General features: G+C 33.3%; 1 protein-coding gene across 2 annotated transcripts in view; it reads right to left on the reverse strand.

The window, feature by feature from the left end:
• LOC136037137 (ATP synthase subunit s, mitochondrial-like) overlaps positions 1-13,859 on the reverse strand; it is a 30,321-nt gene extending 16,462 nt beyond the window's left edge. Inside the window, exon 1 of one of the 2 annotated variants that reach the window (XR_010619872.1) lies at positions 13,690-13,832. Coding sequence is in view for 1 of the 2 variants with exons in the window: in XM_065719633.1 (XP_065575705.1) it covers positions 13,750-13,832 (83 nt within the window). In the remaining variant the exon portion in view is untranslated. Of the gene's footprint in view, positions 1-13,689 lie in introns of both variants that reach the window. The other variant, XM_065719633.1, reaches the window with a different exon arrangement.

The following is a 13,859-nucleotide window of genomic DNA, read 5'->3' on the forward strand; positions in this document are numbered from 1 at the left end:
CCCCTGTTATTTCTAATTTTTATAATATGATTTCGTATGATCTCGACATTGGATGTGACGGGGAAAAAGTAATTGTTCCCAGCTTTGCGGATGACACTCATATAACTGTGGCTGCACAAACAGGAATTCAGCTGTTGAGTCGTATTAGTTCTTGTCTGGAGTTTGTACAAAATTGGATGAAGCTTAATAAGTTAAACTTGAATTATAGTAAATCTTACTTTTTATTGTATGGTAGGAGCTCAAATTATTACCCTTGGATAGACAGACTTAATATTACTGATGAGTATTTTAAGAATAAATTGTACAAAATATCTAGGAGTTTTAACTGATGAATGTCTCAGCTTTAGAGAACATATAGATTATATTAGTCTTAAACTCGCTAGGAACGTTGGTATTTTAAGAAAGTTGCAGTATATTTTCCCAAGAGATATTTTAAGAACACTGTATTATTCCTTAATCCACCCTTATCTGCTATATTGTTGTAATGTTTGGGGTAGTACATTTCCTTCTCATCTCCATCATGTTCGGGTTTTGCAGAAAAAAGCGCTTCGAGTGTTATGTGGTGTAGGTTTTAAAGACTCGGTACAAAAGAGGTATATAGAATGCGAAATCTTGCCTTTAGCAGGACTTATTACTTTTTATCGAAGCCTGTTTATATATAAATATTTTCAAAATTGTTTACCAATATGTTTTAAAAGTATGTTTGAATTAGGAAGTGATATTCATACACATTCTACGAGACAGTCCGATATAATTCGTCGTCCGCTTGCTATTACCTATAGATCTCAATTTTCTATTCGGCATCTAGGACCCCATGCATGGAATTGTTTACCTACGACTTTGAGAAACATGGATAGTTTTCTTGAATTTCGGCTGGAATTAAAGCTATGTTGCCTTAATATTTATGGTTTTGATAGTTGAGTGGACCTCAAGTGGAGCCAAGATATTGGTTTTGTTTTTGGCGATACTGGTCAAGTGGTTTTAGTTTCTTTTTGTTTTGTCTCTTTTGAAGTGTAATTCCGTTTCGATTGAAATGCAGGGTAATTAATTTTTTCTTCTTCTTTTTTCTTTTCCTTTCCTTTTCTTTTCTTTTTTATTTTTTCTTCTTTTTTGTATTGTTTTTATTTGTATGTGTATTGGGGTTGTAAGCCCAAACAAGCTTTGCTTCGGGCCATTTGCTTGTTTTGTTATTTATATTAATAAACCCATCTTTCTCTCTCTCTCTCTCTCTCTTTCTCTCTCTCTCTCTCTCTCTTTCTCTCTCTCTCTCTCTCTCTAAGCATTTGCAAGAAAAAATCCTTGAAGCCTTGAAGGCCATTCTAATTTCTTATTTCAACTGGAATTATATCCCATACACAGGAGTCAAAATTTCTAATTACAAACGAAGCTCTGGTCATTTTTATAGATAGGTCTAGCAGATTTGATGCTCATTGTATATCACGACGATGGAGATTATTATAAATGGAAAAAAAATTGAAAGAAGAGGGAAGTAGATTCTTGAGACCCTTATACATGTAAATAATAACTTGATCGATCGTCACTAGTTTTGAAATATCAAGAAGTTGATTCTTATCGTAAAGTTCATTAATATATGGATAATCAAGGTTTTAGGTGACACAAAATTACTTGTCCATATAGAGCAACCATTTGCAATTAAAAAATTACAAAATAAAGCAAACGAAGAATTTTCTGTGAGATTAGGTTTTTAACTCAACAAAGCACTCCCAGACATCTTGACAATTTTGAAATTACAGTGTTTTGAACATATTTTCTGGAACAAAACCACAGCCCATAGTAACCAAAAATAAAAACATGTTAAAAAAATGGCAACTGAGAAAAAGTTGTCTTCCTAGCTGATTAAGGAATGGTAACCACTATCTAAATTAGTCTTCATAGTAAAATCTCATTTGAAAACAAATTTAAGGGAATTTTGAAAAATAGTTTAAAACACTGAAAATGGCATCAAGATGTACAGTCCCCTAGCTTGAGCAACAAGGGAAATATCTTTTTGCATAGGTAGCAATGATGTTAAAAGCTGTTTAAAGGCTCATTACTCATAAAAACTACATAAACAGTACCCTTACTTTTTTTTTATTTGACTTTCATTTACTATCAGTTACATTAGTTTCAATACTGGGTGTCCAAGAAAATAAAGTGTAATTGGTTTTAGCATAATCTAATGTCAAAAGATATGTCTGTTTACGCAACAATCCCAACTAGTTCCTTTCTCATTAATTAAAAAAAAAAAAAAAAAAAAAAAAAAAAAAAAAAAAAAATTGGTGGCCCAGCTACAAGTAAATAATATCACCTTCACAATGTATTATGCAAAGTCAAATGTACAGTAGCAGTGATAACCTCAATGATTTGAGATAATCAACCTATTAATTCTTTTATAAGAAAACTAAATTAAAACACTTTTTTCTGTATGTGCATAGTGTCTTTTTAGAATTTAGAAGTCCTTAGAATACTGCAAACTAGCAATATGATATTGAACAATTTCTTGACACTTCTTTGAGGGCGCTTGATGCATATTATTTCACTATACCAAGATTCCATACCCTTTTGACAATACAATTGGTCTTTCATTTTTGGTCATGGCTGTATTGTAGCCACAAATGTAATAGCTTTGAACTGCTGCCAAGCTAAATTATAAAATAGCATTATTTATATGATGCAATACTACTTCAGCCTAAAGGGTGTGGGTACCTTACAAGAGTGGGAACTGATGCTGGTGTTGACAAAAAAACTCAATGCTATCTTGCATTTGGTGACAATTAGCTTTTTTTGTGTAACAATAAGAATAATCAATTTAATTTGTGATTCCTGACAGAAAAACACTTATAAAGCTATAAAAAATAGAAAGTGTTGCCAAAACCTAGATGGCGCTTATGTTGCTTTTTTTGCTATCACTAGCACCAGTTTAACCTCTTGTGCGTTATTCTTTGCTTCAGCCAATGATATAAACATGTTTCATACAAAGAATAGTCTTCTCATCAAATGTCATAAACCAGATAAGGATTAGGTAAGAATTGAAATGAAAATTTTGAATGTAGGACAAAGCTTCAGAGGAAATACTAGTATTTTATTGTTAATCTGGAACAAGGACCAAGTGCAAACTGAAACCATTTGAGGTCATGATCTGCTTTTTCAAGTCTAACCCTTTGCTCTCTTTACACAAACATGTCACCAGATACCCACTATTTGCTAATCAAACAGTTCGTGGTAACAAACTGTAGTAAGGAGCGACCCGGCTCAATAGTAAACAAAACTCTAAAAAACGGAACTTCGATGCTAAAAGATATATCAAAAGAATCAGATTTTTATGCTGATTTTAAATATATAAGTTTCATCAAATTTAGTCTTTGTCATCAAAAGTTACGAGCCTGAGAAAATCTGCCTTATTTTGGAAAATAGGGAGAAAAACCCCCTAAAAGTCAAAGGATCTTAACGAAAACCATACCATCGCATTCAGCGTATCAGAGAACCCTATAGAAAAAATTTTAAGGTCCAATCTACAAAAATGTAGAATTTCGTATTTTAGCCAGAAGACAGATCACGGGTGCATGTTTATTTGAGTTTTTTTTTCCCCAGGGGTCATCGTATCGACCAAGTGGTCCTAGAGTGTTGCAAGAGGGCTCATTCTAACGGAAGTGAAACGTTCTAGTGCCCTTTTTAAATGACCAAAAAAATTGAGGGCACCCAGCCCTCCTCCCATGCTCAATTGTTTCCCAAAGTCAACAGATCAAAATTTTGAGATAGCCATTTTGTTCCACATAGTCAAAAACCATAATAAATACGTCTTTGGGGATGACTTACTCCCCCACAGTCCCTGGGGGAGGGGCTGCAAGTTATAAACTTTGACCAATGATAAACATACAGTAATGGTTATTGGGAAGTGTATCGACGTTTTCAGGGGGATTTTTTTTTGTTTGGATGTGGGGTTGAGGGGAGGGGGCTATATGGGAGGATCCTTGGAGGAATATTTCATAGGGGAAGAGAAATTCAATGAAAAGGGCGCTGATTTCCTAGCATTACTATTACAAAAAACAATGAAAAAGTTTTTTTTCAATTGAAAGTAAGGAGTAGCATTAAAACTTAAAACGAACAGAGATTATTATGCATATGAGGGGTTCTAAAAATACTTTAGCATAAAGAGCAAGGTATTTAGGAGGAGATAAATACTTTGCTCTATATGCTGAAGTACTTTTAGTAATCTCAACTATTTATTCTATGGCCTTTCTGATTCAGGGGTCACTCTCAAAGAATTGGGACAAAACTTAACATTTAGTGTGAGGAGCGAGGTATTAACGAGGGGACAAATCCCCTCATATATATATAATCAAAAATATAAGAATATAAAAGTTTGTTACGTAAGTTAAATCTTAAGTTACGTATATTTTTAAAATATACGTAATAAAAACGTTCGTTAAAAATTAAAAGTTCTAGTTGCCTTTTAAAATAACCGAAAAATTGGAGGGCAACTAGGCCTCCTTCCCCGCCCCTTATTTCTCAAAATCGTCTGATCAAAACTAATAGAAAGCCATTTAACCAAAAAAGAATTAATGTGCAAATTTCATTTTAATAATTTATGTACGGAGAGCCAAAATCAAACATGCATTAATTCAAAAACGTTCACAAACTAAATAAAAAAAAACTATTTTTTTAACTGAAAGTAAGGAGCGACATTAAAACTTAAAACGAACAGAAATTACTCCGTATATGAAATGGGTTGTCCCCTTCGCAATCCCTTGCTCTTTACACTAAAGTTTGACTCTTTGCCAAAACAATTAAAAACCTTAGCGTAAAGAGCGAGGGATTGCAGAGGGGACAACCCATTTCATATACGGAGTAATTTCTGTTCGTTTTAAGTTTTAATGTTGCTCCTTACTTTCAGTTAAAAAAACTAGTTTTCTTATTTAATATCAGATGTAAAGCCAGGCCTGTTTTGCCAGGCATATTTAAAGTGAGACAATTTGTGTTTATTTGATTAACTTCCCAGATCAAAGATCTTTGGGGAATCCCCATCTCAAACAAAGTAATTGCTGCTACTGCTTTGGGAAAAAAATTTGTTGGAATTAAAAAAAGAGCTTGGTGACGTTGGGTAGAGTTTGGTAATTGATGAAATGGATCCGTATCAATCCTTAGATAACTTTTATAATATATTGACTGAAAAGCTTGATCAATTTTGCCAGTATAGACATAAAAAAGGAAAGAGGCATACACCAAGAAAACCATGGGTAAATGCATCACTTTTGAGGTCCAATAATGAAAAAAAAATCGTTTATACAAAATCAAAATTAAGTATCCCACTGAAATATAAATAATACGTTTTGAAAACTGTAAGAATCTGTAAGTAAGTATTCTTAGAGAGAATGAAAGTGTTTATTATGAAAATTCATTTAAAAATTCTGATTTTCCCCGAAAAATTTGGAATTTAATTAAGGATAAAATTGGAGAAAATAAAAAGTTATCACATCCTAATGTATTATCTAATACAAATGGTGTAGAATTTAGAGGATTGCAAGATGTTGCTAATATGTTTAGTGATCATTTTGCTGGTGTCGGGCAATCAAATGTTTCAGCAGGAATAGATTGGTCCCCTTGCAGGTCACATAAACAATATTTACCTCCCACTGAAAGTACAAGCATATTTTTGGCCCCTGCTAGTTTTGCAGAATTCCAAAAGATCATTAAAAATATAAAAAGTGGCAATTCAGTGGGACATGATGAACTATCAACCAATTTGTTAAAGAGCATTGCCAGAGTTATTTCTGAACCACTTATCCAGATTTTCAATTTTAGTATCAATTCAAGTATATTTCCTAGTAGATGGAAAATTGCCCGAATAATTCGATTGCATAAACAAGGTGATAAATTTGGTGTAACTAATTGTTGTCCAATTGCAATTCTTTCGCTATTATCTAAAGTGTTTGAAAAAATTTTAAAAGAAGGGATTTCTAGCTATTTATATAAAATAAATTTCTTTACCAAATATCAATTTGGATTTAAGGCAAACTGTTCAAAAGAACATGCAGTTGCAGCTCTTTTATTAGAAATAAATGATTGTTTAGATGATGATTTCCATGTGGCTACCTTTTCTGTGATATAAAAAATCATTTGACACTTACCATGAAATTCTTCTTGACAAAATGATAAATTCCAGCATAAGAGGGAAAGGATAACAAATTATTAAATAATACCTGTGTGACGTAAAATCACAGTAGATGTTGGTGTCCCCCAGGTCTCAGTATTAGGTCCACTTTTATTTTTGACTTATATAATGATCTTCCATGAGTTTTGCAGGAAAATATTAGCCATGCAATTCTATTTGCAGATGACACAGCTATACCATTAGAGCATACCATTAAAGCATTAAAGCTAGGGATCAACATTGACCAAAAACTTGATTGCAAATGTTACCTCAGTTTATTGATGGTTTGTTTCCAATAATCTAGAACTGAATTTTACAAAAACTTCCATTTTCCATATTAAAAATAATCTACCACTCTTTAATTTCTTCTTATTTGAATTACTGCTCATTGTTTATCTTAATACCCTGTGGAAGCATACAAAACCCTTACAGGTACTACAAAATAGGGCAATAAGAATACTTGTAAATTTCTTACATTGACTTCAAAACATGAAAATGTTTTAGAAACTAATATGTTATTCTTTTTCTTAAATTTGTTAGTTTTAAAACATAAAAAGTATTAAATGTTTCCATAATATTCAAATCCATTTTCAAATCCAAAATTTTAATAATTATTTCTATGATAAATCTCTGTTAATTCTACTTCCTCGTTTGGATTGTCAGTGGGCTAGGATGTAGCAAATTCCTTTTATAATTTCTGAAAGGTCAAGGTTTTTGATTGGGTACCAAACAACCTTCATTGCTAACAATTATAAGCTGAATGACATGATTTTGTTTGATCCATCCCAACAATCTCAGCTAAATTAAAAAACAAAAAATTAAAATTTGTTTGCTAATGTTTGATGGAATATTAAACTATTTGATATTTTCTTTCTGTGTCCCTTTGTTTGGGATGGCCTCCCACGCCCCTCCTTCCTCATACTTAGTTATTTATTTATCCTTGTTACTTTTCTTTTATGTTTTTTTCTATTTTGTTTGGTTTTTTTTTCCATGTTAATTTTTGGAATTATTAGTATGATGAGATGTTGGTGTTTTTTCTAAGTCTTTGTACTGTCCCAGACTTATGAGCTCTGCTCTCTGTTGGGGCATAATATTGTTTTTGTATTTTTAAGTTGAATAAAGAAAAACAGCAAACAGTAAAAACATTAAACTGCAAATTGTATTTTGAACCCTTTATGTGACATTTAAACCAACCAGACATTCTCCTCATCTGAACCTTCTTCCAAGTCTACCTCAGACAGCTCTAACCTTCATGATTCTGGACAATGAAGGCTCTGATCCAAGAGGGTATAGATTTGTAAACTAGATTAATAAAATGATGAAGGAGCCCTTTTAGCTAAAAGCTTTGAGAGAACCAGAAACTAGAACTGGATTGCTTTGGGACTATAAGCCCATTATCCTAAACTTCTTGAAAGAAGCCTTGGAAGGTGAAGGACTCTGGAAGACCCCCTTCATACACATAATAGCTTCGATTTGTTTTAATTTTTAGTGTTGCTCTTTACTTTTGTTGAAAAAGCCTGTTCTTTTTTTATTTGTTTAAGGTTTCTGTTCCCTATATGAGTTTTTGTACATTATTTTCTTGTAGTCCTACAGTCTTAGTGCACCAGATTAAAATGAAATGTTGCTATAATTTTATAGCTGAGATTCAGCTTTATTCATCTACCAAATTACTTTTTTTTAAACTTGCCTTGAGTTTTCTTTTAGACTGAAAAATAAGTTAATAAATCCTTGAAAAGAGGAAACTTTTTTCCTATTTTTGACTCAAGTTTAGTTCATTATCAAAGAAAAACTATTGAATGTCACACTCCTGGCATGGTGAATGCATAGATCTGAGACCAATGATACAAGTATCTGGACCTTTTGGAGCAATTTATAGCTTTAGACTAGATGCAAAATCGCGCATTTCACAGGGTATATAAATCTCAGTTAAAATTAGAGCCAACACTCTAGTATGGTTAATAATAAAGGGTCACATGCCTTCCAATATTTTTTTTCCACTCAACTACTTTTTACAGAAGGGATGGCTGTAGACTATAGAGGGTGCTCATTTGATTAAAGACTGAAAGTTTTAATGCCCTCTATAAGAGTCAAAATTGACTCAAGAGCAGCCAGCCCCCTTCTGCACCTTTTTGGCTTCCTGGCCCTCTGTCACCTTCCAAGGCTTAAAATCAAAATTTTGAGATAACAATTGATTAAAAATAGTTTAAAGGCTCAATAAACATGCTTCTGTAGATGGTATGACCCTAGCAGCACCTGGAGCAAGGGCAGTAAATGATACAAGTCTATTGTTTACACACAGGTGTAAAAATGAAAAAATGTTTTTTTTTTGGATGTCCCATATATAAATGGCCCAAACTTTCTGGGATTAGTCTCTAGGTCATATGGATAAAACAGTTTATTACGATGGGGGAGTAGGGGGCCAAAAATGGGTAAAATACCTTAGTGTCTCTGATCAATCTTAAAATTAGAGCCACCAGTTCTTGGACCAAAAGGGACTTAATGCACAAAAGATGTCCTGGGCCATGGTCCCCCTCCTTTCCCTTAAAAAATTATGTTGTTTTTCCAGGTGGCACAACTTATATATTTGATTCCTTTGGGGGACCTCAATTCAAAAAGACAAATAGAAAAAAAACTATTTCTCTTCCCCCCTTCCAGAGCCAAATGTCTTTTTCCTTTCCACTTTGTATGGAAAAAATGGTATTTGAAACTTAAAAGGAGGCTTATTCAATTGAAAGTTCTAGCACCATTTCTAACTGCCAAAAGTGATTTAAAGGCAACAAGTCTCCTTCTGCTGCTCTTATCTGTTAACACCCCTCCTAAACATGTATCAATGATGTTGAACCAAAATTTTGAAATATTTTTTTTCTAGAAATTTTTGTTCAGCCCCAGGGTGATAGCCATAAATTATGAAAATCATCCAATGTTCATAGATAATATTTGGTAGAAAAGGCTGCCGTGTTGGCTCATGGTTGTCCAGTCACCTAGAAGCTGTTCAACATTTTTTGCTAGGCCAAATTCACAGAATTTTCCAAGGGTATAGACTGACTGTGGGAACAACAAAGGTACCTATGTAAATCAAAATACGCTATGTGCTCTCAGGTTCAGGGAAATCAATTAAAAAATTGTGGGAGGGGGACAAGGTTTTTATTTTTTTTTAATAAAGATACAAAAACATATTTAGGTGGAGTTGGGGATCAAGTTGTTGTTTTTTTTTCTTTCTTTTTTCAACAAAATGCTGAATAAGTGTTTTCCAAAATCTAGAGAGAGGAGGGCAAACAAATTTGGAGGTTACTTGCCTCTCCTCTGACAGTTGATGTCCTTTTCTAGTTTATTATAAAGCATATCTGCAATATCTCAGAAATAGCTTGTTGAGTAGAATTGAGACTGTCAAAAAGGATAACAGAGGAAAGAGTTAGGGGGACATGAGGACTTTAAATTCTGTAATGTGGGTGGGGGAGTAGCTAACATAGTATGTCTCCAGTCTGCCTAAATATTTTGCACTATATGCCCCTATGGGAATCAGAATTCACATCTCAGTAGTAAGTTAAATTAAAGTACATCATGGGGTACAAAACCATCAATCTAGCATATTTGTGACATCTTTGGAAGGGCTTGAGGTGTCAAGTTGAAAATTTGATGAAGTCTACAAGGGGCAGGGGGAGGGCAAGCAGTCCTCAAGTTTGTTTTGTTTGGGAAGTAAGCAGGTTCTCCAATGCACCTAAGCATTTTTGCAGCATAAGCATCTATGAGACCTATGATCTATTCATATTTAAGCTGTAAGGTAAATAAAAAGACACCATGCATTTTTGGGTGATCAGAAGATTGTATCTGCAATTTTCTGCGAACAGCTTTATAGATCACATTTAAAGTCTCAGAGAGTGTTTTATGGAGACAAGGATGACAAGTTAACATCAAATTTTAAAATGGGGTAGAAGTTCAAGGGATAGGGTCAAAAGTTTTAGTCTCCAATCTATCTGAAATTTCTGGCACTACAAGCATCTGTTGCAACTACAATTTTCCTGGGTAGATAATGATGCATACTCAAAGAAACCACATGGTCCAAGTTTGTCACAATACTGTATCTTCATTATCTCAGGAACAGCCTGTAGGACCTAGTTGAAATTTACAGTGGGTGTTTGAGGGCCAAGTAGACCTCTAGTTTCTACTTGGGGAGAGGGGTTGAGGTAAATTCTTAGAAACTATGCATCCTGGTTAGTAGAATAGCATATCTGCAACATCACAGGAACAAAAGGTGGGGTTTTATCTGAAACTTTTGCAGTGTAGGAGGGAGGCAAGAGGACTTACTTTGCCTTAACAGGGAGGAGAAGAGGACCAAAAGGTGGGCATTTTCAATTCATCCAAAGGTTTTGCCACAGTTAGCCACAGTAAAACTTTGAACTTATTCACATTGAAGTTTTAATAAATGCTAAACTAAAAATAGTTCCAAGAAAATATAAAATAAAAGATTCTTTAAAAAAATTGGTGGATTAAGAAACAAATAAATTCAGGAATGTCTACAGGATGGAAATACAGGTAACTACAGAAATTTTTTTCCTGAATAATAAAAACTCTGTCTAACTTTGAATTATAATTAGCCTACACATTTTAATTCTTAATCAATTAGCTCTCAATATTCCCATTTGGCAACACATCATCTTATTTTGCACACAAGGAAGTAGTTTGGGCAAGTTTTATGTTCACTATAAAAATCTACTGCTAACCAGCAACTTTCTCAAATTTGCTATGCCTTGAATTGGAATCAGATGTTTCTGGGATTTTCTGAAGAATTAACCAAAAAGTCAGTTTTTGGGAACCAACAGTTTTGGACAAAATAGCAGCAAAGGTGAGTGTTCTAATAATCTTGGTTTGGTGTTTTAGAACACCAAACAAGTAAATATGTGCTATGTATGTGAAATATGTATTTAAATATCCACAAAGTAAGGATACACAAGATGTCTTACAAATCTGTAACTATTGGCATATTTTATTGTGTAGATGGCTCCTGGAAGGTGTGTATCTATGAAAGAAGCTGTTTCTACACTATACAAACTAATTAATAACAAGAAAGAAATTGCTATGCCTGTAATTTCCCTATTTGTAAAAAAAAGCCTGCAAATAATATAAAACTTTAAAAGAAAAAAATCTGGAAATGATAACCAAATTTTTACTTTTGACTATAATATACAGTCTTTTATGAATTTTGTTCTGGGATTGCTTTAATTTTAATCAACTATTTTCTGAATTTGAATATTATATATAGCTTAATTTTGCCTTATTAAGAGATGCAGAGGGTATGCCTTTACAGTAAGAAGGTTATATTTAGGAAAAGTTCTGAATGATAAATCTGATTTTTTTACAGTTTTTTTTTATTATTTTGTTTTATCTCAGGATTAATAACTGCTCAAACATTAGAAGTTGTGGAGGTAGGCCTAGCTATTAAAAAAAAAATTCCAATGCCCTAATTTGAGCAGAATATCAATTCTGTAAAATTTCATTCACTTACTTAACAACTTTGATAGACCATAATAAGAGGTCAATGTTCCTATTATCTGAACAATTGTTTAGGGTCATGAAACTATTGTTAATAGATGCATTTTGACTTTTGGAACATCTTTTCTCTCTTGCCAAACTACGACAAATTCACCATTATAGAGTTATTCTAGCCCAAATATCCTGTATTTACCCATATAGAATTACAATAATTTTGGTTTTCATTGATTAGATATTTGAAATTGCAAATCTGTAATAGTTTAGAAACAAATTTGGGCTATATATTTGCACATCATGGGGGTGGTGTAAAGCATAGCATATATTAAATATGTAAACTAACCATTGCTGTATTTTATATATGGTATGCTTTACCCCCCCCCCCCCCAATGTGCAAATATATAATAACTCCATAATGGTGAGTTTTCTGTAATTTTGCAAGAGAGAAAAGTTGTTCCAAAAGTCAAAATGCATCTATTAACAAGTTTCATGACCCTAAACAATTGTTCAGGTAATAGGAACACTGACCTAATAAGATGCTAGACTGGAGTTGAACCACCCAAACATGGATGCCTGCTGAAAATATTGAAGGGTGAGGGCACAAGAGTAGCAGTTGTAAGGGGAGAAGTAGTGGAATATATTTGAAGATAAAAAGTTATATGCAAAATAAACTTCTCAGGGTAGAAAGAAAAGCACTAAATTTTTACATACCAAATGAAGCAAACTTCAACAAATTTTGAAATGGTGAAGATTCCTGGCAAAAAGATCAATGCCTTTAATTGGTACTTATGTATTATACCACCATCACTCAGGAAGTGAAGTTAGGTTAATACATATGAAAATTTAATACTTAAGAAACATATTTGGGATATATATACTTGCACATTACAGGGGGGGGGGGGGTTAGCCTGACCTTAATTAACCTAACTGTCACCTCTAGTTTGCAAATATACACCCCAAATTATATGATTCTAATGTATTCTATATCCTGAAACTTGTTTTCCATTGAATGTAAGCTGATTGTTTCTTCATATAGACACATAAAACTGGTTTGTAGGCCTAGTTGTAGCAAATATATTTGTAACTAGTCAATATAGCCTAATTTCAACTGGACTCCCCCAGCATGAATTAGCCAGTTAGAACCTCACAGGTTGACTCTAGTTTGGCATTGTGGAGTGACATGCATGAGAGGTGTAACATAAGTGGGAGATGGTAACAATGGCAATGAAGGGGGTAAAATGAACCATGACTTGATGCCCATTTAATTGGACTATCTGCCTTGGCTTTTTCTACAATTAGCCATGACTTGACTGGCCAACACTACAACTATTCTATTTTTAATTCAAAAATCAATGATTTGAATTTTGAATTAAAAATGGAATAGTTGTAGTGTTGGCTAGTCAAGTCATGGCTAATTGTAGAAAAAGCCAAGACAGATAGTCCAATTAAGTGGGGATCAAGTCATGGTTCATTTTACCTATTTGAGCTTTACATAGTGTAAACTTGAGTGTTAGTGGTATAATGCACAGGTACCCATTAATCTGCATGAAAAATGTGCTAACTATAATTATTCTGCATATTATAACAAAAAAAAATGTTTTTTTTAGCATGTTTCATTCTCAAGAGCCCCTGTTTTAGGCTTGCACCATATATAACATAGACTAGCCCAAATTCTATATTATTCCATGTGTTTTTCATTTCCTGATTCAGTCAGCAGCCTATTGATTGAACTCTTGGGTACGTGGGTTGAAACAAGAGTGATGTATTGTAAGAAGAAGGGAAATAACCAATGTAATTTGGGCTATACATTTGAATATTAGGGAAGAGGGGGAAGTAAAGTGGAATTAGCATACTTTCAAACTTGTTAATTGTAATATTTCAGGATAGAGTAAGTATTTTAACATTTTCTCATGCTTCCTTATCAGGAACTTTTTAATTTTGTAGTGTTTCCTTCTCAACAGCCCTAACTGTACACAGATACCATATTTTAAAAGACCATAGGCAGAAATGTCATCTTGGAAATTAGGCTAATATAAAAACAATGAACATACCCAAAGCAGTCTATGCCTAGGTGCTATATTACTTTTTCAATTAAATTAGCATTATGTTACTTGTTAAAGACAACATTCAGCCACCCAAAAATCGATCGTCTGGAGGTAATTTCTAGGCTTAAAATATTTTTTATAGAGAGCATTTTTCATCTTTTTCTTCGATGGCGTCT

The sequence above is a fragment of the Artemia franciscana genome, chromosome 16 (genome assembly GCF_032884065.1).
Source record: "Artemia franciscana chromosome 16, ASM3288406v1, whole genome shotgun sequence".
Classification (NCBI taxonomy): domain Eukaryota; kingdom Metazoa; phylum Arthropoda; class Branchiopoda; order Anostraca; family Artemiidae; genus Artemia; species Artemia franciscana.